Here is a 23,244-nt window from a genome sequence, read left to right on the forward strand (position 1 = left end):
TTTTGGGTGGTGGGCTTGTCCAGCAGATCGTTGCAAACATGAGGCTCTCGAAGGCTTGTTGCGTTCTGAGAGCTCTGGGGGAAACAGGCATTTCTTGACTATAAGCCTGGGTCCCATTTTGTCGTCAGACACTAGACGAGGGTGACAAAGCTCAACCCCTTTCCCTCCATCAATGGAAGGCCCATTAAAGAAGGTAGTTTTAGGATGAAAGAGCTTCAGAAGTTTCTGCTTTGTGTTTGGCAGGAGGGCGGCGGCTCCTGTGGGGCACCTAGATAGGTTTAGCGTGTCCTTAAACAGAGACCTATTATGCCAATGACTGTGGGCTGGGAAGTCACAAGGAAGGGGTCTCGGGGCAGTGTGTGAAAACGGACTTTTGACAGCCTGGCATTGGAAGGCACTGTAGGGGTCTTATTTTACATTGGTTTTGTAGCCTTTTTCTCCCTGTGTCAGTGTGGCTCCTGTTTTTATTTGTAGTCATTTTAGAGGGGGTTTGTTGCCCTTTGATCTTTATTATTTCATGGTTGCAAGAAGGCCAATGCTTTGCTCTCCTGAGAGATGATTGATTTCCATCCCCTCCACCAATACGGCACATGACATTAATTCGTAGTTCTTTTTCTTGGTCAAGGAAAGGACATGGGGAATTACTTTGGATGAGAATAAACCGCAGACAAATAGTTTGAAGGCATTTGGGGCATCATTGCTTTATAGACTTGTCCAAATCCTTTCCTGCCTCCCTGTTCCAAGTCACATCTAAAGAAGCTTAGTATTTGTTTTGGACAGGATTGAATTTGGAGGCTCGGCACATGAATGAAAAATGTTTTGAAAAACTGTGAGGCTAATAGCTTGATTTATATTGGACTTAATAGCTTCTCCCTCATAGCAACCCTAGGGGATAGGTAGCGTGTTATTAGTCCCATTTCTTAGATGGGGAAACCGACACCTAGAAGTGATTTGTGTTGGAGGGCAGCATTGTTTCTGGCCCGGGTCGGCTCACTCCTTACACCCACAGCTTGTTCCACTCGTGGGGGAGGAGAGGAAGACATCCAAATTCACCGAGGGCCTGTGGGGATGTTCCTGCAGGAAGAAAGTGGGATTGGAGACACTGAAGACAAGCCACCATTTATTTAAGACTAGCCTTGGCGCTGTGTCAGGGGCGTTTTTGTGTAGGTGTCTGTTGTGTTTTCCACAGTTGCAGGGTTGTGATTCAGCTCAGTTAGGTTCAGAATATCTATTGAGTGCCTTCTGTGTGCTAGCTTCTCCTGATTGGGGGGGGTCAAGTATGGGCAACAGTGTCTATCCCCTTACCTCCAAGACAGTACAGTCTAATGGGGGTGAGAGCTAAGTGTATGGAGAAGACATGTGCAGATCAGCACATTAATGCTGAATAATGTTGAGTTCACACAGTGTTGATCTAGTGCCTCCTGAACAAGGCACTGGAACTCAAGGAACTCAGAAGATATTGGGGGGCACCAGAATGGACATGGGGCAGGATGGGAAATGAGACAGTAGATTAGATATGATAAGTGTACCGTGGAGTAGAATGGGATAGGGACCAAGGAGTGATCCAGATGGAGACAAAACTCCTGGAGAATTTGGGGTGAAAGAGATTATTGGCGGTGGTAGAATGAGGTTGAAAACTGGGGAAGTCTTCATGGAAGTGGCAGGCCCCGGAGCTTAGCCTTAGGAGAAGAGAATTTTGATGGGCAGAGATTGGGAAGCAATGAATTATTGGTCCTGGGGACGAGGAATGAACCACAGAATAGGAAATGTTGGGTTTGAGGGGCACTGGAGCTTGTTAAGATGGCCGTGGGTCCATAACATTGGTGAGTCTTGGAGTGGTTCCTTCTTTGGGGGCACTGAAATTTCCTGTACTAAAGTCAAGCATCAGAAAACAGACCAGTATTTATGATATTGAGGGTTTCATGAACTAGATATCTTCCGAGGTCTTTTCACAGTTCAAGATTCTCTGATCCTATTGTATCTTGATTCCTCCCACTTACCAACTTATTTTAATTTTAGTTTTTCAGGGATTTAGGTCTAGGTTTTATTTTACTTTTTTTCTTCCCCAAATCCTTCATTTAATTGTCTTTTTCTTTTTTTCTTGGGTTAAGTGACTTGCCCAGGGCCACACAGCTAGTAAGTGTTAAGTGTCTGAGGCTGGATTTGAACTCAGGTCCTCCTGACTCCAGGGCTGGTGCTCTATCCACTGCACCACCTAGCTGCCTCCCTCATTTAGTTTTCAAGAATTAAATCTTATTTTTTCAATTAGCAAAAATCTGCCCCCTCTCTCTCCTACCTCTCTCTTCCAAATGAGAAAAAAAGAAAAACAAAACCACCATTTACAGACATATGTCATCAAACAAAACAAATTCAGTTCATATGAGCCTTGCCAGGTTTCTCTGAAGTCACTCCCTTCATCTATTTTTAGAGAACGGTAGTATTCCATCACGTCCTTAGATGTAATTTGTCCACCCACTTTTCAGTTGATGGACTCACCCCTCAGTTCTGACTGAGTTCTTTGCCCCTGCAAAAAAGAGCTGCTCAAAGTATTTTTGTATGTCCTTAGAGGTTTTTTGGCAGCTAGGTGGTGCCGTAGTGCACAGGGCCTGACTCATCTTCCTGAGTTCAAAACTGGCCTCAGATACTGGGCAAGTTACTTCACCCCATTTGCCTCAGTTTCCTCCTCTGTCAAATGAGCTGGATAAGGAAATGGCAAAACCACCCCAGTGTCTCTGCCAAGAAAACCCCAAAAGGGGTCACAGAGTTGGACACGACTGAAACAACTGAACGAGTTTGTTTTGCTTAGGACTAATCTCTCTCTTGTTCTGCTCTCCTTACTGCCCCTTTCCCTCTTATTCCCTGTTGAGTGAAATGAATTTCTGTGTCCAGCCGAGTGTGCCTGTGCGTTTGATGTATGTATGTAGGTGTGGGGGGGTATTCTTCCCTCCTTTGACCAGTTCAGACGAGGATGCAGCTCTTGTCAGCGGCTTCTCCTCCCTTTTACCTTGTTTGTGTATATACTTCAACAATGGATTCTCTGATTATATGATTTCCTTCCCCTTTTTCTCCCCCACCCCAGTGTATTCCTCTTTTCTTCTCTTTCCATTCCTTTTTTTAAGATCATCAGAATTTAAGAGGCACACTCAGGCCTTCTGTCTAATTAGTCTCCCTCTAAGCCCCCTATGGTAATAAAGTTCAAAGGAGACACACATATCCTTTCCCCTCACTAGAATGTCATTGTTGGCTTGTATTTTACCATTTTAGGTTTTTCTTAACTCCCTCGCCCCCCCTTTTCCCCCCTTCCTGGATTATAGTCAGTTTTGCTGGGTAAATTCTTCTAGGTTGTTAGGTAATATTTTTGTTTTCCGAATTATCCTGATGCTCCTTTTAGTGATATCTAATAAACTGAGTCAGAGCTGACTGAGGCTCGTTGGTGCTTGGATTCTTTCTGCTGGTAGGTTTTTCCCTTGACCTGGAAATGCTGGGTTTTGTTTCAAGTATTCCCTTTTGTTTGGGGCTTTCTTTCAGGAGGTGACCAGTGGATGCTATTTCTACTTTGGCCTCTGGTTTTGAGAGCTCCAGGCAGTTTTCTTTAATGATTTCTTGAAATAGGTTGAAAAGTACATTTTTTCTTGGCCTTGCTTCAGGTAGCCCAGTGATTCCTGACTTATCTCTTTTTTAATTAAAAAAAATTTTTTTTTTTTTGGTGGGGCAGTGAGGGTTAAGTGACTTGCCCAAGGTCACACAGCTAGTAAGTGTCAAGTGTCTGAGGCTGGATTTGAACTCAGGTCCTCCTGAATCCAAGGCCAGTGCTTTATCCACTGCATCACCTAGCTGCCCCAAAAGACTTGTTTTGTTTTGGTTTTGGTTTTTTTGTTTTAGCGAGGCAATTGGGGTGACTTGCCTAGGGCCACACAGCTAGTAAGTGTTTAGTGTCTGAGGCTGGATTTGAACTCAGGTACTCCTGACTCCAGAGCCAGTGCTCTATCCACTGCGCCACCTAGCTGCCCCTATAACTTACCTCTTCTTGACCGGTTTTCCAGGTCAGTTGTTGTTGCTATGAGATACCTCACATTTTCTTTGAAGTCTTTCAACTTTGTTTTATTATTCCTTGTAGCCTCATGGTATCATTATTTTCTATTTGGGCCCCTTCTGGTTTTCAGGGCACTTGTTACCTGGGCAAGGTTATGTTCCTCTTGTGCCAAGCTGTTAATTCCTTTTCCAATTCCTTCTTCCACAGCTCTTACTTGTTTTCCCTTTTTTTCTTCTAGTGCTCTCATTTCATTTGTAAAAAATATTTTTTACCTCTTTTTAAAAAGCTCTTGCTTCATCTCTTTCAGAAATCCTAGTCAAAATCATGTCCAAACCCTGTTTTTCTTTGAGGTGTTGCTTAAAGATGTTTTGGAATAATTTTTCTCTACTGGCTTTGTGTCTTGAGTGTCCCTATCACCATAATAACTTTTTATGATGGGATTCTTTTTGTGTTGTTTGCTCATTCTTCCTGCCTACTTTCCTTTTTTTTTTTTTTTTTTTTTTTTGGTGGGGCAATGGGGGTTAGGTGACTTGCCCAGGGTCACACAGCTAGTAAGTGTCAAGTGTCTGAGGCTGGATTTGAACTCAGATACTCCTGAATCCAGGGCTGATGCTTTCTCCACTGTGCCACCTAGCCACCCCCTGCCTCCTTTCTGATTGCAGACTTTGTTAAGGTTGGGCTTTTTGCACTTCTGGAGGGAATGTCTGAGCTGGTTTTTGGAGCTGTTCTTAGAGTATTGAGTATTGTGTTAATCCAGGATCTCAAAGACTGCTCAGGCTGGGATCTGCAAGCTTTTGATGCCTGCAGAATGGTGTGATTTGGGGCAAAATCTAGATGGCTGCCGCCCTGCTCTGTTCTGCAACGTGGGTCTAAGCAACATGCCAGTGGGCTTACAGTCTGTTAGACTGCCGATGAATTCAGTGACTCTCAGACACTTGGAAAGCCCTGCTGGTTCAGAATGACAGAATTTTGAGGCTTCCCTTTGGTATACCCTGGTTATTCTGCTGCAGACTTGAGGCTGGGCTAGAAGCTGGAACTGAGACTCTGCTCTGTTCCTGGGGCCCAAGCCACCCAGCTGTGCTTACTTCTGAATTTCTAGGGTCTGTGGCCACACCTTGTCCTGGAATGACACCCCTAGGCAGAGCTGTCGGTTCCTAGGACCCTGTGGGCTGTTTCTTGGACCTCTTCTTGGTCTGATCAGTGCTGGTCCTTATGGTTTGGAATGTTCTGGACACCGTGCTCCTGGCCAGCCCCCGGTCCCAGCATCCTACGCTGACCTGGAATGGAGAAATGGCTCATTGTAATTTTCTTTTCTTGGATTTTTTGATCAGGATTCAGCCTAACCTATTTTCTAGATCTGTTTGGAGAAGTTGGAGATGGAAAGGCTCGCTGTATTTCTTGCTGCTACTTATCTCAGGTCCTCCTCCTGGTTTCAAGTTACCAGGGAGATTAGAGATCTCTAATCCAGTCCCCCTCCACATCTGGAGCCTGTTGTGAAATTCTATGGAGAATTCAGAAAGATTAACTAGGGTGGAAAAAACAGATTTAAAAAAAAAAAAAAGAAACCTCAGCAAACATCCAAATATGGAGTAAGGAGTTGAAGGGAGGGCACTAGGGAGCAAAAAACCAGAAACCTTGGGGGTGTCCACTGACTGGGGACCAGCTAAGTAAACTCTAGCGTGCAGTCCTTGTGATCATAAGAAGCAACAAAGGAAAAGACTTCAGAGAAACTCAGGAAGCCTTGAGTGAGGATGCAGAGCGGTGACAACAGGAATGTCAACACGGAAGCAAAACCGCACGCTAAGAATCGAGGGGACGAGTCTTGGGCCCAGGCAGAGGAGAAACGTCTCCCTCCTCTTTGGGCAGAGGAAGGAGAAGACGCTGGCGCAGGCCTCTTTGGCCAGTCAGGCCCTGCTCACTGGACCAAGGGGTTGTGCTCCCCTTTGTTCTTTGTGATTGGGAGGAGGGGGCAGAGCAGCATAAAGAACAGGGGGTGGCCCATTTTTCCAATGAGAGGGCCCGCTTCTGTTTCTAGAGGCCCCCAGCCCGCTTCCCTTGCCCATCATCGTCCCACCTGCGCTGTTCAAATGCTTCGAGCTTCTCAGCATGTGGTCCCAAATCCCGATTCGGGTGTAAGGGGCTGCGGGGCCACAGGTGCTTATTCACACAGACCCATTCACTGCCCATGGGGATTGATCCCCAGAGCCATAGGCCAAGAGGTCCCAGCCTCTCGGTGTAGCACAGTCAGCAGGGGCTCCTCTCCCTGGCCCCTGCCCCGTGAACAGTGATGAGCTTAGCAGAGCTCTGGATGTTGACAAGACGGCTTCTTAACTCGGGGCTTCGTGGGACAGTTGGAAGGGTTCCCAGGAGCCCTCATGTTCCTGTGTCTTCAGAGGTGGTTCAGAGTCTGTGGGTCAGCCTTGGGGCACACGTGCAGACCCAGGGGTCACTCTCTTGTTTCTGGACTTGTAGCGATCGCTCCTGTGCTCTTGGATGCCTTGACGGATCCCTCTAGGAAGACTCAGCAGTGCCTGCAGACCCTGCTCGATACCAAATTTGTCCATTTCATCGATGCCCCTTCATTGGCTCTCATCATGCCCATTGTCCAAAGGGCCTTTCAGGACCGATCCACCGACACCCGGAAGATGGCTGCCCAGATCATTGGCAACATGTACTCCCTGACGGACCAGAAGGTGAGCTCTGGGCAGGCGTGGGTGAAGCACATGGCGTTCTGGGGAGGATAACCCCTCCTGGACTGGGCAGACCTCGAGCTTTCTGTCCCTCGAGGCGTTTTTATGTAGGAATCAGATCCCTTTGCTGGGAAGGGGACAGGAGGAGGGGAGGAGAAGATGTTATCCCAGCTCCGGCTTGGGAAGGAAAGCAGAGTTTTCACAGACACCTAAGCATGTAAATGCGCTTAGACTCTTCTGCTGGGAACTCGAGGGTTTCCCAGCTGTCCAGGCTGTGGGGCTGGCTGCCTGTGGCTCTGCCCACCCTCCCTCTGTCCTGCTGAGATTCTGCTGTTGTGAAAGGCCCCCCAGGAGGCTCAGAGATCCCCGACTTGGTCCCAGGGAGAAGATCCCAGATAGGCCCCTAATCCAGAGCTGGAGGAGACCTGAGGGCTCATCAGGTCTGGCCCAGTTTTACAGAGGAGGAAACTGAGGCCCAGAGCGGTTAGGTGACCTGCTTGCGGTCACAGGCAGGAGGTGCCTGAGGAAGGATTGGAGCCAGGTTTTCTGGCCTATCCATCACACTGTGACATAGCCAGCCATGGCTGGACCTCTTTTAACTGGCAAGAAGGAAAGACATTTCTTGGCCAGAAGGCCCGGGACCCCTGGGCAGTAGAAGGGGGGCTCTCGGCTGCTTTCCCTCCCCCGACCCACTGCTCTGACCTGGGTCAGGTCACCTCTCGTGGGCCTTGCCCGTAGGGCCGCAGGGGAGGCTGGCGGGGCTCCCCGGGCTGTGCACCCAGAGCCTGCCCCAGCCCGTCTCTGCTTGTGTTGTAGGACCTGGCTCCTTACTTACCCAGTGTGACCCCTGGGCTGAAGGCCTCCCTCCTGGACCCTGTGCCTGAGGTAAGTCTTTGCATTTGCTGTAAATGATGTGATGTAGGGGCCTCTCAGCCTAGCACCGTGCGGGGTGGGCACCCCCAGGCACTCAATTAGAACTGAAGGGAACGAGTTTTCTGGTTGAAACCCAGAGAGAAGCCACTTCTGTGGCCCTGGTTGGGTTGAGGGGAGGGAGAGGCCTTGCCCATTGCTTCTCTTGCTTCCTGGGCAGGTTCGGACAGTGTCTGCCAAGGCCTTGGGAGCCATGGTGAAAGGCATGGGTGAGTCCTGCTTTGAGGACCTGCTGCCCTGGCTGATGGAGACCCTGACGTACGAGCAAAGCTCAGTGGACCGCTCTGGAGCTGCACAGGGTGAGCGTGGAACGGGTCTGGGAGTTTGGAGGGAGGAACGTACAGTGGGGGTGGGGTAGGATTGGGTCTTTTTGTGTTTTTTTTGTTTTGCGGGGCAATGAGGGTTAAGTGACTTCCCAGGGTCACACAGCTAGTAAGTTTGTGTCTGAGGCCAGATTTGAACTCAGGTCCTTCTGAATCCAGGGCTGGTGCTTTATCTACTGCACCACCTAGCTGCCCCCTAGGATTGTTTTTCTTAAATATGTCACCTTCATTTACAAGAATATTCCATCCCCCCACCCAGGGAGGCTCCCCTGCCCCCAATTTTTTTTTGTTTTGTTTTGTTGCGGGGCAATGGGGGTTAAGTGACTTGCCCAGGGTTACACAGCTAGTTAAGTGTCAAGTGTCTGAAGCCGGATTTGAACTCAGGTCCTCCTGAATCCAGGGCAGTGCTTTATCCACTGTACCACCTAGCCGCCCCTCCTGCCCCCAGTTTTTAAAGAGCAGAAAAAATCAGTTAGGGAGAACAGGGCAGGCCAGCCTGACACCCCCCCCCCCCCCCCTGCCCCAGCTCTGCCCTTGGCCACGCGTGTCGCTCTAAGTATGTCTGGTCCAGCCTCATTCTCTGCTCATTCCGGGTCTTGTGGTGCAGGGACACAGGGTGCTCCCAGCTCTGCTCGCTTCCCTGCCGAGCTCACTCCCTGAGTGCTTCCCAGAGTACACGCTCATTGTGTCTCAGGGCAGTGGGAGCGATTCGGACATTTAATCCCTTTCGGAGCTGATCCAGATTTCCCTCCGGGGTAGTCGGGCCACCCCGACTCTGCTGCTGATGCCTCAGTGGGCCGACTCTGCCGAGTCCCTCCACCCCTTGTCACCTTTGCCAAATGACTGGATGTGAAGGAAGACCTCGGGAGGGTTTGCTCTGCACTTCTCTGATTTTTAGTGATTTAGAGCGGTGCTCTGTGTGGCTGTGAATGGGTCTGTGACTCTTCTTTGGATAACTGTTCATCATATCCTCTGACCTCTCTCCCTCGGGGAAGGGGCTCCTTGTGGGTGGGCTCTTGCTGCTACCACAGTTGGGGGAGAGAGGCCATAAATCCGTCCGTGCTCTGCAGGGCTGGCGGAGGTCATGGCTGGCCTGGGAGTGGAGAAGCTGGAGAAGCTGATGCCAGAGATCGTGGCGACCGCCAGCAAAGTGGACATCGCACCCCACGTCCGCGATGGCTACATCATGATGTTCAACTACCTGCCGATCACCTTCGGAGACAAGTTCACCCCCTACGTGGGGCCCATCATTCCGTGCATCCTCAAGGCAGGGACCTGCCCTCGGGAGGGGGGCGGGATCTTTCTGAAGGACAAAGTCACAAGACTTTCAAGGCCCAAGTGGCCTCAAAGAGCCGCGCACCATTGCAGGGCCCAGGGAGACGCGGGCCTGGCTGATCAGTGGTTTCTCTGCAGGCTCTTGCTGATGAGAATGAGTTTGTGCGGGACACGGCCTTGCGGGCAGGCCAGAGGATCATCTCGATGTATGCAGAGACTGCCATTGCGCTGCTGCTGCCCCAGCTGGAGCAAGGCCTCTTTGATGACCTATGGAGGATCAGGTGATTTCTCTCTGGCCTCTGGCAGGGCTGTGCAACTGAAGTGGGTGGCCCGGCCAGCAGAGTCCAGAGCCCTCCGGCCTTCTCGTGCTGGATGACCCTCCCTGACACCGGGGCACTTGTCTTCATACGTCTTGAGGGCCCCTTGTCTGGTGTTTGACCGAGGGCTGGTGCTCCCCATTCCTGGGCTTTCACAGCCAAGCCTCGGCCTGATTGTTCCTGGTGGTGCTTCCCCCACGAGGGTGTCAGCTCCTGAGGGCAGGGGCAGTGCCGCTTTGTCCTTGTAGCTCACTGGTCAGCACAGTGCCCGGTACAGGGTAGACACCAAGTCCTTAGTCAGAGGGTCGAGAGGCTCAGAGGAGAGGTGGGGCAAGCGCTCGGCTGAGCAGATGCCGATCCTGTCTGTCTGATTCCCGCCAGTGCTTCGTTTTGAAGGGAGATGTGACTCCGCTGTCCCTCCTCCATAGGTTCAGCTCTGTGCAGCTCCTCGGGGACCTGCTCTTCCACATCTCGGGGGTCACGGGCAAAATGACCACAGAAACAGCCTCTGAAGACGACAACTTTGGCACTGCCCAGTCCAACAAGGTGCCATCTTTGACACCTGTTCTCTTGAGGATGCTAATGGGGGGAGTTGGAGGAACCTTGTCTGCCGATCTCTACTGGGCACGGAGACCTCACAAACTCATGTTGCTTGTTCTCCTTTCCCTGGTTGGCCTTAGGCAATCATCAGCGCCCTGGGAGTGGAGCGGCGGAACCGCGTGTTGGCTGGGCTGTACATGGGGCGCTCTGACACTCAGCTGGTCGTGCGACAGGCATCTCTGCACGTCTGGAAGATCGTGGTCTCCAACACCCCCCGCACCCTGCGGGAGATCCTGCCCACCCTCTTTGGCCTCCTGCTGGGCTTCCTGGCTAGCACTTGTGCAGACAAGCGAACAGTAAGAGCTTTCCCCAGTCCGTGACCTGGCTCTGTCCAGGCTGAGCCTCGTTGTCTGTCAGGTGACCTCTGAGGCCTGCGTCCACATGTAGTCCATGCAGTCCCACCTAGAGGAGAAGCTGGGGGAAAAGAGGGAGCCACAGGAAGGAGACTCAGCACTGGGGGGTCAGGAAGGGCGGCCTCTCTGGGCTTCCCCAGTGCACAGCTGACCTCTCGTCTTGTTTCAGTCACTCGGGATGAAGATGCCCATCTCCTCGGTTCTGGTTTCTAGCCTCCACCCCTAGGCAGTGGCAGTTCATGGGTAGATTTGGAACATGGGCTGTGTGAGTGTGGTCAGGAAGGCTTTTTCCCTTCTAAAACATTCTTTCCAGCCTCAGCTTCCCTTAAGTCAAAGTAAGATATAGAGGCTAGAAAACTGGTTTTCAAATCAAAGGGCAGGGACAGCTAGGTGGTGCAGTGGATAAAGCACCGGCCCTGGATTCAGGAGAACCCGAGTTCAAACCCAGCCTTAGACACTTGACACTTACTAGCGGTGTGACCCTGGGGAAGTCACTTAACTCTCATTGCCCCACCAAAAAAAAAAAATCAAAGGGAACTGGCCCACGACTGTGGTGTGTGGAAGCTTGTGTCCATCTATAGATACAGACTCTTGCTGTGGCTATGGGGGTGTGTTTGAATCTCAGAGAGAAGTTTGTTGTTGTTTATCAGTTTATATTTGCCCTGTAGACTCTGAAGTAGGAGAATGTTTAAGTCAAACAACTTCACAGGTTGGATTGTCTCTGGGGTTCATCTCTCAGGGCTCCCCGTGGGGTACATTAATGAGGGCTTTCTGCCAACAGATTGCTGCACGGACGCTGGGGGATCTTGTCCGGAAGCTGGGGGAGAAGATCCTGCCAGAGATCATCCCTATCCTTGAGGAAGGCCTGAGGTCCGAGAAGAGTGATGAGAGGCAGGGCGTGTGTGTGGGGCTCAGTGAAATCATGAAGTCCACCAGCAGGGACGCGGTGAGTGTGTGCCGGACGCAGCCGGGGAGTGCCCCCCCCCAGCCGAACTTCAGAACTAACCCCTGCCTTGCGCAGGTCTCATGGGATGTCTCATGTGCGCGTGCGTGTTATTAGTGTGTTGTGCATATCCTGTGTGTGATGGGCACTGGTGTGTGTGCGCCAGGTGTTAGGTGCATGGCACAAACGATTGGGGTCATAGGCTGTGAATGCCTTCTGGGCTGCTTCAGTGATAGCTGGCATTTCCAAAATCATTGTTTTCAAGGAATTTAAAGAATTTGCTTCTCAGGCTACTTGAGGATTCTCAAAACATTTCTGGGAGGTTGGTTAGGAATAGATCTCATCTAAAATTGAGACCAGGAGGTCTTGATGAAGTGATCAGAAACAGACTCTGCATCCCCAGCATCCCTCCTGCCTGAGCAGCGGGAAGCCTGCCTGGCGAGTGAGCTGTTTATCTGAAGATGATCTGGGGGCCTTAGTGGACTCAATATATGTCACCAGTGTGGTCTGGCAGCCAAAGAGTAAAGGAGACCTCAGGTTCCCTTGAAGGACACCCATGGTGTGCCCAGAGGCAGCTGCTGGTGCTGCTACGTTCCCCAGGAGTGCTTCGGAAACATGCCCTGGAGGGGTCAGTCAGAGGAACTAGGGAGAGGGCCATCTTCACCTGGAAGAGAAGGTGGATGGGCTCTTCTTGCTGCCTTCAGGCCTTTGAAGGGTTGTCGCAGAAGAGGCCAGGCTAGGCTCCAGGCGGGTTCTGTGACGGTCACATGGGCCCTGGATTCCCTCCTGCAGAGGCTGGCGGGGTCCTCACAGGAGCCTGGGAGAGGGCCTTCTGGACCCTGGCTGCCACGGCCCCTCAGGAGATGCCAGGGATGGGGAAGGCCGTGCCTGGCAGGGCTCACCACTCACCTTGAGGATTAGGAAACAGGCTCAGAACCCCCAGGGGGCGCCACAGGTGCAGAGCACCGGGCCTAGGCTCCAGAAGGCCTGAGTTCCAGTGGGGCCTCAGATGCTTCCTAGCTGGGGGATCCTGGGCAAGTCATTCACCACTGCCCACTTCACTCCCCTTGCCTGTAAAGCAGGCATCCCAGTAGCACCTGCCTTTCAGAGCTGCTGTGAGGATCAAATGAGGTAAAATGTGTGAAGCGCTTAGTCAGCACAGTTCTTGCCACATAGTAGGTGCTTAATCAGTGTGAGCTCATCTTAGTTCTGAGTTCAGCGCCTGGCCCGTGGACAAGCAGCTGTAAGTGTGAGAGGCTGGATTGGAACCCAGGTCTCTCCCCAGTACTGTACTCTCTCTGATGGGGAAGACATCTCCTATCGATAGGGTTCCAGGGCAGACCCTCTGTCTCCTCCCTCCTCCCTCTGGGCTTGTCCCCAGCTCCTAGTTTCTGCTCTGGCCCAGCCTTGGGGTCTGTGGAGTCTCTCCTGATGCAGTTCCTATGCGCTTGATCCTGTGGCAGGTGCTGTTCTTCTCTGAGTCCCTGGTGCCCACAGCCAGAAAGGCCCTGTGTGACCCCTTGGAGGAGGTGCGCGAGGCGGCCGCCAAGACTTTCGAGCAGCTGCACTCCACCATCGGCTACCAGGCCCTGGAAGACATCTTGCCCTTCCTGCTGAAGCAGCTGGTGAGGTTGCTCTCTGGGCTCAAGGGGCTGGGCTGGGTGAGGTGTGTGCGCACGCACGTGTGTGTGTGTGTGTGTGTGTGTGTGGTGTGTATGCATGTACATCTTCCTGGGCTGGTAGATGGGATGAGGAGGGTGGGCCGTCAGGGGCCTGAGGGGTGGAGAGGCGCAGCACAGCCTGGATTCCTGGATTCTTACCTCTTTCCTCAGGAGGATGAAGAGATGTCAGAATTCGCCTTGGATGGTCTGAAGCAAGTCATGGCTGTCAAAAGTCGTGTGGTGCTGCCCTACTTGGTGCCCAAAGTATGTTCCCTGGGCGGGTTCTCTGTGGAAGCTCTGCCGTGCCATGAGGTGGTGCTGGGGGGGAGTGGATCCTAGCCCTTCTTCCTAGCAGTTCCTCGTAGCTCCGAGGGGCTGAGTGTTCCCAGGGCTGCTGTTGGGGTTGGACGGGCACCGGGGGCGTCCCTTCTGTGAGACAGTTGTTCCTTTTCCTCCTCCTGCCAGCTGACATCTCCGCCTGTCAACACCCGGGTGCTGGCCTTCCTTTCCTCTGTGGCAGGGGACGCTCTCACCCGTCACCTCGGGGTGATCCTGCCGGCTGTCATGTCGGCCCTGAAGGAGAAGCTGGGCACCAGTGAGGAGCAGCTGGTGAGGGACCAGAGCAGCCGTGGGTCTGGGAGGGCGACTCCGTTTTGATCCAGAGAACGTGACGTTCACTGCCCTTTCCTCCCTGGCTTTAGGAGACGGCAAACTGTCAGGCGGTCATCTTGTCGGTGGATGACGATGCTGGCCACAGGATCATCATCGAGGACCTGCTGGAAGCCACCCGCAGCCCCGAGCTGGGCATGCGGCAGGCGGCCGCCACCATCCTCAACATCTACTGCTCTAAGTCAAAGGCGGATTACACGGCTCACCTGCGCAGCCTCGTCTCGGGCCTGATCCGCCTCTTCAACGACTCCAACACCGTGGTCCTGGAAGAGAGCTGGGATGCCTTGAACTCCATCACAAAGGTGGGCTGGCTGCAGAGACTGGCATTGTGGGGTCATTCGTTCATTTATCGGCGAGCCCATGGGGGGCATGTCGAGTTACTGTGAGCATCAAGTAAATTAAGTCGGCAGCTTGATGCCTGAGAACGTTTGAGGAGTTCTGCCATGGAGATAATTAGCATTCTGACATCCATTTCTGCTCTCCCCTGGACTTCTCTAGAAGCTGGATGCTGGGAACCAGCTGGCACTCATTGAAGACCTGCACAGAGATGTCCGCATGGTGGGGAATGAGGCCAAGGGCGAGCATGTGCCAGGATTCTGCCTTCCCAAGAAGGTAAAGGCCGGCGTGCCCGGGCTGGGGGTGCTGTGAGAAGACCCCCAGCAGCCTCCTCTGTGAGGGTCACCCCAGAGGTCCCTTGACAGCCTGCCCTGGCTGTGGTCTGCCCAGCCCGCTCAGACCCAGTGAAGGCCTAGCCTTGTTAAGCACATGTGGTTAATCGGCTTCTTCTAGAGATGGGGGATGACTCCAAAGAATAGCTTCTGTTGAGGAAGTGCTTTCGAGTTAGCAAATGCCTTCACAGTAATCCTGTGAGGTGGCTAGTGGTGGTGTCACTGTCTGCAGAAGAGGAGACTGAGGGTCAAAAGGGATCCAAGGGACACACGGAGGACTTGAACTCGGGTTTTCTGACCTCATATCCCTGCTCTACTCCAGACACTCTACTAGATGCTAGACATGCACAAACAAGGAGAGGGTGCCTGCCCTCAAGAAGTTTACATTCTTCTGGGGTTATAGAGCATGCTTACGGAGAAATCAATCCCCTGTGATCTAGGTGGGGGTGGGGAATGGGGTGCTACTAAAAATGGAAGGTGTCTAGAAGGGCCCTTGGAGGGAGGGGTATCTGAGCAGATCCTGGCCGGGGAGGGCAGGGGGAGAGAAGAGGAGGGGTATGCTGCATGCCCGGTGTGGAGGGCACAGCCTGTGCAAAGGCCTGGGGGCTGGAGATAGAAGGTCATGACTGGGGATGGCAATTAGGACAGTTTGACTGGAATTCTGCCTCGAGAAGAAGAGAGAGCCGTGGAGGGCAGACAGCCTGGAAAGGGGGGGCGAGGGCTCGGCTGCGAAGGGCTTTCAGCTCGGAGCTGGGGCCTTCTTCCCAAGAAGAGACGCCTGCTCACGTCTGAGTGTCTGTTTGAAGGAAGCAGCTCTGGGTGCAGGGAGAGCAGTTAGAAGGGCGGTTGTGTTCTGAGTGGAGAGAAGGGGTAGCATGCTAGTCATACTGAGGAAGTGTCGTGCCAAGGGGCTGCTAGGTGGTACAGTGAATAGACTTTCAGGCCTAGAATCAGGAAGACCTGAGTTCACATTCAGCCTTCCTCTGACACTGACTGGCTGTGTGACCCCAGGCGAGCCACTTAGCCTCTGCCTCATCTGTAAGATGGGAAACACAACAGCACCTACCTCCCAAGCTCTTGGTGAGGATCAAATAAGGTCATTGTAGAGGGTTTGGTACAGTGCGTGGCACCACAGGAATGTTAGCTACTTGTTGGCAAGGCCTGGCAGCTGATTTGATGTTGGGGGACAGGGTGGTGAGATGTAGGGGTCAAGAGCAACGCGCAGGTTGTCCATGGAAGTTGGGTGGGTTTGGGGGAGAGTGATGGGTTCTGTTTTGGGTGTGTGGAGTTTGAGCTGCCAGCCGGGCCTCTGGCTACAGCAGGGTTGGGGAAGGGGGTTGGAGCTCAGGGGAGCTGAAGGCTCCCGGGTGGGTTTGAGAGTCACCTGCACAGAGGTGATGGCCGCTGAATCCACGGGAACCAAGCAGCTCCCCCAGAGTGAGAGGCAGCATCCAGGGCACCCCTACACAGAGGGTCCTGCAGAGCAGATGGAGCCATGCGTGCCCTCTTTTAGTTGTACCTGGGCCCCCTGAATATGTGTAGAAAGGCTGGTGGGAGCTGCTGGGGGGTGGGTTGGATTCTAAGGCCCTCTGACTCAGATATCCTCCTGTTGTTAGGGAGTGACCTCAATACTCCCTGTGCTACGGGAGGGAGTCCTGACCGGCAACCCAGAGCAGAAAGAGGAAGCAGCCAGAGCCTTAGGCTTGGTGATCAGACTGACCTCTTCAGAAGCCCTGAAGCCCTCTGTCGTCAGCATCACCGGCCCTCTGATTCGCATCCTGGGAGACCGCTTCAGCTGGAACGTGAAGGTGGCCCTGCTGGAGACCCTGAGCCTCCTGCTGGCCAAGGTCAGTAGGGAGCAGCTCTGCCCCTCCCACACCTGAAAGAGCCGCCCAGAGGGAGTGGGGGACCGAAGCCCCTTACCGACCGCAGGGGGTTCAGGGCCTATAATCACCGGCTATGCCCAGTGACCTCGTGCACAGTCACATTTTTGAAGGCATGGATTTTTTTATTTTGGGGGCTGGGGTGGGGAGGGATGACACACACAACCAAGTCTCGCCTCGCCTGCTTTTGGCTTCTCCCCGTCTCCTTTTGTCTTCCGTTCCCGGGCTCAGGTGTTAAGGCACGATGTCCTTTGCAGGTTGGGATCGCCCTGAAGCCCTTCCTGCCTCAGCTGCAGACGACCTTCACCAAAGCCCTCCAGGACTCCAACCGAGCGGTGCGCCTCAAAGCTGCGGATGCCTTGGGCAAGCTCATCGCCATCCATGTCAAGGTGGACCCCCTCTTCACAGAGCTTCTGAATGGGATCCGTGCCACCGAGGACTCTGGTGTCAGGTGAGAAGGGAGAGAGGCAGCCGTGAGACCCTGCCGGGGGTCAGTGCCTGGCACGTGACGGCTCTGCAGTGAGGGAGAATAGGCCGGAAATCTGTAGAATTTTCCATAGTGAGAGACCTGAACTAGGAAAATGTTTTAAGATCATTTTGCTTATTTGCCCTGAATGTTGCTTGCTTTGTCTCAAGTGCCGAAGTGAAACCCACCTCATTTGTTAGAGCCCGCTCTTCTCCATGGAGCCCCCAGATGTCATGAGATGGGCATGGTCACTCCCCCCAAGCAAGAGGCAGCTTCAGAGGCTGCACAAGGGCCCCTTCTCAGGATGTGTTTTCCAAGGAGGGCGGGGTCTGGTATGTCAGTGTTTGACACGGCAGCCTCCGTGCATCCAGACAGAAATCCCCCAGTGGTGTTCATTGTCACCCAACGGGACGGCCAGAGGGAAGCCTGGGACCAAGCGTCTGGTTGAGCAGGGAATCACAGACCAGGAATACCAGGCTTTAAAATGGAAAGTATTGTTTTGTAGGGACACCATGCTGCAAGCCCTGAGGTTTGTGACCCAAGGAGCGGGGGCCAAAGTGGATACGACCATCCGGAAGAGCCTCACCTCTGTCCTGCTTGGCATGCTGGGACACGACGAGGTACTGCCGCCACGTATCCCCAGGGCTCCTGGCCACACTAGTGCCTAACGTTCACTTTATGGAGGGAGTCTATTCTCTTCTTTTGTCTTCTTTTCCATTCTTTCAGTGAGTATCATTGGGGAATGGAAGCTATTCCACTTGGGTCAGAGGACTCTGCAGCAGCACTGTGCTGGGCACTTGAAAGGGCTGGCTTCCTTTGTAAGATTCTCTCTTCCCACCCTCTGCTCTGCTCATTCTTTCTCTCTCCCTCGCACACCTGCACATACACTGTCCATCCGCTGCAGTGTGTGTGAACAGGAGGCTTGGTGATCATGGTGACCTGTTCCTGTGGATGTCTGGGCATATTTGGGGACGTCAGAGGTTGTGGTTTTGCTTAATCAGCGTTTATTACAGCTTCAGAAATCATATTTTGTTCCCCAAAGGAAGTCTCCTTGGGTGTGGGATGGCACCAGCTGTTGGTCTGTCTGGTGTGGGGAAAAGGGAGCCTCAGGTTTGGGTCGGAGCAGGGGTGGCATCCCTCACACTGGGGAGACAGAGCGTGGAAGCCATTTGGATCAGTGGAAGTGGGGGGGGGCGCATTTCTACACCTGGCTTGGACCCAGAGATTCAAGAAAGAATATCCTGCTTAATGATGACCGTTCTCCGCACCTTCTCATGCTGCTTTTGTTTTGTAACTGTCGGTTATTGACGTGAAATGTTGTCTGTGTTGGTGCCTTCCTCTCCTACTAGACTCTAAGCTGCATGAGTGCAGGGCCTGTCTGCTCACCTGTGTATCTCCCCCAGCAGTGCTCTGAACACTGTAGATGCTAGTGTTTATGGAAGGAAGGAGCCTTGGTAAAGTTCCACACGCGGACGTGGCAGTTACACCTCCCCGCACCCCACCGCTTCCCCGCCTGCTCCCGGGGCAGACATGTTGCCCTGGTGATGGGGAGGTGGCTATCAGTGAATTACTTGTGTTACTGAGTGAGGGAGGGGTTAAAACAAAGGATGCAAACAAATCAAAGCCCACAACTCCACTGAGTGCGCTCATTAAGTGCCTGCTGCAGAGGGCGGCCCTGCGCTAGGCAGGGGGCACCTGCCCTCCTGTGGCCTGACCCGTCCCTTTGTGGCTCTGTTCACAGTTCAGTGGCCTCATTTTGGCTCTTTTGTCAGACATATTCTACAGATTCTGCTCAGCCTTATCAGCCTGTTCTCATTCATCCTCTCCAAATAAAACCTGTGGCTTAAATAGTCATTCTCCCCCACGCGGTCGGAGCTGACCAGCACAGGGTCCCACTCTGGGTTCCCACGGCCAGGCAGCAAGTAGCCTGTCATTTATGTGACCGCCTTCGGTGCAGTGGTACGGGGCAGGAACGATTGTGTTTATCTCGATCCACTTCCATTCATGGGTGGTGCAGGTCTGCCCTTGGCCCCTTGCCTCGTTTGGCTGATGCCAGTTTGGGATTGCCTGTGAGGACTGGCAAGAAGGTGTGGGGGGGGTGCTGGGAAGGGGTGTTCTGGCAATGATGGTTCAGATCTCTTCTCCTGGGCAGGCCACTGACCTCTATTACTTTCCTTCTCTGTAAATTGGACATGTCTTCTGTCCGCTCCCTGCCCTGTTGCCTTGTTCTAGGTAATAGAAATAATAAAAGTCATCCTTGGGAGACTCCGCTCTATAAATAAAGGCATTCTTCACCATTATGAAGATCATCACCACCCCCCACACTCTCAAGTAAAGTGGGAGGGTGTAATGTTTTAGCCCCGCATGTGCCTGGCAGTTAGTAGCTCAGCCTCCCATCCTGCCTGGTGTCAGGTGTCTAGAGGAGGAGAGGTCTGCTGCAGGGCCTGAGTGGGGGTTCTGCCCCCACTGCCCCCACATGGTGCCTCATCCTCTCTCTGTCCCCACAGGATGCCACAAGGATGGCCTCTGCCGGCTGCCTGGGGGAGCTGTGCGCCTTTCTGCCCGATGAGGAGCTGAATTCTGTGCTTCAGCAACACCTGCTGGGTATGGCTGGGCCCTGAACAGTAGAGGGGCCTCCTCCCCAGGATGCCCTGGGAGGGCTTCAGCTGGACAAGGGGGAGGGGCCTTGTAACACGGGCCACACTCAGGGAAGCCTCCACAGTGGCAGTGTCTTGGGGCCCAAGATGGCTGACTTCTGTGGTCTTCTCCCTTCAGCGGATGTGTCTGGGATTGACTGGATGGTGCGGCATGGGCGGAGCCTGGCGCTTTCTGTGGCCGTGAACGTGACTCCAGGCCGACTCTGCGTGGGCAAATACAGCACTGGTGTCCAGGAGATGATTCTCAGCAATGCCACAGCAGACAGGGTGAGGACACTGTCAGAAGAGGAGGGGGAGCCCGGCTGATGTTCGTGTCCTGCTTTACCTGGTTTTTGTGTCCCCATGGCCCTTGTGACAGCTTTTCCAGGGGGGCTGTAGGGGGCCTGATGGTTGGGGAAATGATGGGACTTGTCCGGTACATGGCTAGTGAGTGTCAGAGGGGGGTTGAAGTCTGAGTTCTCTGAACCCTGCTGCACAATTGCTCTCATTTCGCTGGGGCGGCTTGAGTCCCGGCTCTGGCATTCCAGGGTTTCCTCCCTGGGCTGGGGGCGGGCATTTACAGCAAAGGGGAGCAGAGAAGCCCATCCTGTGCCCTTGGTCCTCTGTGTCCCTGCAGATTCCCATTGCAGTGAGCGGCATCCGGGGCATGGGCTTTCTGATGAAATACCACATTGAGTCAGAAGAGGGGAGCCTGCCGGGCAAGCTCTCCAGCCTCTTCATTAAGGTGAGTGGGCTTCTAAGGGACGTATTCTCCCCTCCCCAACCTGGGCAGCGTCAGCCATACCTTGGGTCCCCACTCCTCCCTGTTCATCATGGCATTAGCAGAGACTTTTTCATGGCCTCTGGGGGGCTCTGTGAGATGGGAGACATGGTTACAGAACAGTCTCTTGGGGACCACTGCTCCCCGGAGATGTTGGTATTCTAAGGAGGCAACCCAACACAGTGGGAGGGGTGGGAGTACACTTGGCAGGTGAGGTTAAGTTGGGTCCATGGGAAATGGACTCCCCTGCCCCATGTTTAATTACAGTTGTGTGTCACCCCCTCCCTTCCCCCACCACAGTGTCTTCAGAATCCATCCAGTGACATCAAGCTGGTAGCTGAGAAGATGATCTGGTGGGCCAATAAAGACCACTTGCCCTCACTGGACGCTCAAGTCATCAAACCTATTCTAAAGGCACTTTTGGATAACACTAAGGACAAGAACACCAGTGTGAGGGCCTACAGTGACCAAGCCATTGTGAACCTCCTCAAGATGAGAGAGGGTGACGAGGTGTTGCAGGTCAGTAGCCGGGGGTACTCGTGGCCTCCGAGTGCACCTTTTCCACTTCCCGTTTCCTGTCAGTGACTTTGGGGGTCCCCCCAACGCATACACGCACGCACGCTCCCTCTCCCTCCCTCTCTGCTTTGCTCATCGTTGTCGACGGTTGTTTTAGGCAGGGCCTGGGGGTAGTCTCCTCTCACATTCAGAACCCTCATATTCTTCCCTCACCTTTGCAGTTGTTAATTGTGAGACTGGTGATAGCAAGGCTTGCCCTTTGATTTTTGGCCACATCTCGACCTGCTGGGGGTCCCTTGGGTTTTTCCCATTGTCCACACCCAGGGCTCCATGGCTAAGGTCACAGCCGAGGCTGTGTTTGATGGCTTGTTTTGTGAAATTGTAACTGTCTTCTCTCTTCCATCCTAATAGTCCGTCTCCAAGATCCTGGACGTGGCCAGCTTGGAGCTCCTGAACGAGAGTTGCCGACGGTCCCTGAAGAAGCTGGCCAACCAGCCCGACTCCGTGGAACAGATTGATGACACCATTCTGACGTGACCCCCAGGGCCTGCTGAGCTGAGTGTGGCCCCAGCCTTTCGACTCTGCACCAATTAATTCTCAGTGTTTTCATTTTTGAAAATGTTCATTCTTACTGGGGCATAGGAAACAGGGTTCCCAGAGAATATTTTACTATCTAAACAGACCACAGCCAAAGCCTTAATCTGAGAACGGCCTCTCCTTCTCATCCCAAACAGGCAGCACACACACGAAAGCCTCCCCACCAGCCCTTTGCCCACAGGGCCTGCTTGGGCAGCTGCAGAGCCCACCCATCTGTTCTGGGCTAAAGCCCTTTTCACAGCCCTGCACACCAGGCCTGGGGAGGTGGGTGTGCTTGGGGGTGAGGGGGTCATTGGGTTTGGCTTGTTACTGCTGTGCTGCTTGTGACTGGCCCAGTACAGCAAACTCCTATCAAACTAAAATGGTATTTAAATAGCCTTAGCAATTAACAAGTGTGAGTGGGGGGGAGGGGGGTTAAATGCAGGCTGTTTAAAGGACAAATGTTTAATAAAGGCTTTGATTTCATCTTGATGCCGACAGCTCGGTCCTTTCTCCACATGTTGCCCAAGTAGACAACATGAGATCTCTGCCATCAGGAAGAGGGTTTACAGTCTTGTACCTGGGGTTTGTGTTTTTATCTTGAGCCCAGCTGTCCTTCACTTGGAAGCAGACCCTGACATCTGATACTGTCCCCTCCCTGTACCCTGTGCTGAAGTGAACAGAAGCTTCCTTCCATGTTGGTTATCAGAGCTAAGGGCCTGCTTTCTCTGCTGCTGAGCTTTCATCATGACCAAGCAGTGGGGGAAGCTCGCTCCTTCCCTTTTCGTGGGCATCGACAGTCAGATCTGTGTAGTGTAGGGGAATGTAGTGTTCTGATTGACCAGTTCCTTGTTCTCCGCTCTAAAGCTGATTGGTGAGGTTGGGTCTTTCTGGAAGGAAATCAACCTTGGAAGAAAACCCAGTCGCTGGTGGTGAAAGAGCCCATTCTTGGTGTGAGGAGCTTACAAGAGGAAACCAGAGAGGCAGGTCAGCATCTGCCTGGCTTATGAACGACTTCCTTCCTCCTGGTTCTTAGAAGGCTCGTGACGCACGACCGCGTCCTGTCTGCAGGAGCACACCCCACTGGGCCTGGTGACATCAGCTTTTCTGGGCCATTTCCCTCCACGCTCCTGGCAGAACTGCTGACCGAGACTGTTAGGGGAAGAAAGAAAGAAAAGGCAATGGGATGACCATGAAAAGGCTGCGGGAAGGTGTAGAGCACAAGAGAAACACAAGGCATGACTGATTAGTCAAAGCAGGCCTGGAGTGGACAGGATTGCGGCCACCTCTGTTGGGTGCCAGCAATGGAGGACTTGGACTCATTTCTTTGGGAGGAGGAGGACAAAGTGCCCTCGAGGGTCTCTGCACTCCCTGTAAAGTGCCTTCTGTCTCACAGACCCATCCCAACTTCTTGCATCTGTAGCCACCTCAGTTGGTTCCTTGTAATTGTAGAACCCTAGCGCTGAAAGGCACCTGGAGGGGTCAGCTGGATAGACAGCCCACAGAGGGAACTGTCACCTGGTAACCATGGTAACCGCTTCCCATTTCCGGGATTCTGGTAGCCATTGGTATACTCACAGTTGGTCCAGGGCATCAGTGTAGCAAACCACCTGCCTACGTGTTCTTTGTCAGTTAGCTCTGGCGTTATCATCTGAGAGCTGAGTTAGTGTGAAGCGTAGGCTCTGACCACCAACAGTGGAAGAGTTGGGGCATGTGAAATCTTCTCTGTGGAAAGCCAAAGGTGATCTGTAAAACTGTCGTTGTTGCCATCAGCCTTGAGTCTCCAGAGTCCTGAGTTGATTAGGAGACCTGGTGAATTGTGGATTGGTGGAAGATAATATACTCAAGAGAATTCATGTATATTTTGCTCATATTTTAAGAAACAACAACAACAAAACCCCCCAAATGCACCTGTTTCCATTCC

At 53.0% G+C, this 23,244-nt stretch overlaps 1 protein-coding gene across 2 annotated transcripts in view; it reads left to right on the top strand.

The window, feature by feature from the left end:
- GCN1 (GCN1 activator of EIF2AK4) overlaps positions 1-21,812 on the top strand; it is a 64,783-nt gene extending 42,971 nt beyond the window's left edge. Inside the window, exons 38-58 of one of the 2 annotated variants that reach the window (XM_043964856.1) lie at positions 6,506-6,726; positions 7,540-7,608; positions 7,814-7,952; positions 9,047-9,243; positions 9,390-9,532; positions 9,997-10,114; positions 10,249-10,464; positions 11,303-11,467; positions 12,928-13,089; positions 13,297-13,389; positions 13,591-13,734; positions 13,827-14,096; positions 14,293-14,406; positions 16,079-16,309; positions 16,603-16,796; positions 17,317-17,431; positions 19,319-19,415; positions 19,587-19,735; positions 20,085-20,192; positions 20,529-20,747; positions 21,156-21,812. In XM_043964856.1, the coding sequence (XP_043820791.1) occupies positions 6,506-6,726; positions 7,540-7,608; positions 7,814-7,952; positions 9,047-9,243; positions 9,390-9,532; positions 9,997-10,114; positions 10,249-10,464; positions 11,303-11,467; positions 12,928-13,089; positions 13,297-13,389; positions 13,591-13,734; positions 13,827-14,096; positions 14,293-14,406; positions 16,079-16,309; positions 16,603-16,796; positions 17,317-17,431; positions 19,319-19,415; positions 19,587-19,735; positions 20,085-20,192; positions 20,529-20,747; positions 21,156-21,281 (3,290 nt within the window). In that variant the 3' untranslated portion in view covers positions 21,282-21,812. Of the gene's footprint in view, positions 1-6,505; positions 6,727-7,539; positions 7,609-7,813; positions 7,953-9,046; positions 9,244-9,389; positions 9,533-9,996; positions 10,115-10,248; positions 10,465-11,302; positions 11,468-12,927; positions 13,090-13,296; positions 13,390-13,590; positions 13,735-13,826; positions 14,097-14,292; positions 14,407-16,078; positions 16,310-16,602; positions 16,797-17,316; positions 17,432-19,318; positions 19,416-19,586; positions 19,736-20,084; positions 20,193-20,528; positions 20,748-21,155 lie in introns of those variants that run through there. The other variant, XM_043964857.1, reaches the window with a different exon arrangement.
- Positions 21,813-23,244: the final 1,432 nt, after the last annotated feature.

Source organism: Dromiciops gliroides, chromosome 1, assembly GCF_019393635.1.
Source record: "Dromiciops gliroides isolate mDroGli1 chromosome 1, mDroGli1.pri, whole genome shotgun sequence".
In the NCBI taxonomy this organism is placed as follows: domain Eukaryota; kingdom Metazoa; phylum Chordata; class Mammalia; order Microbiotheria; family Microbiotheriidae; genus Dromiciops; species Dromiciops gliroides.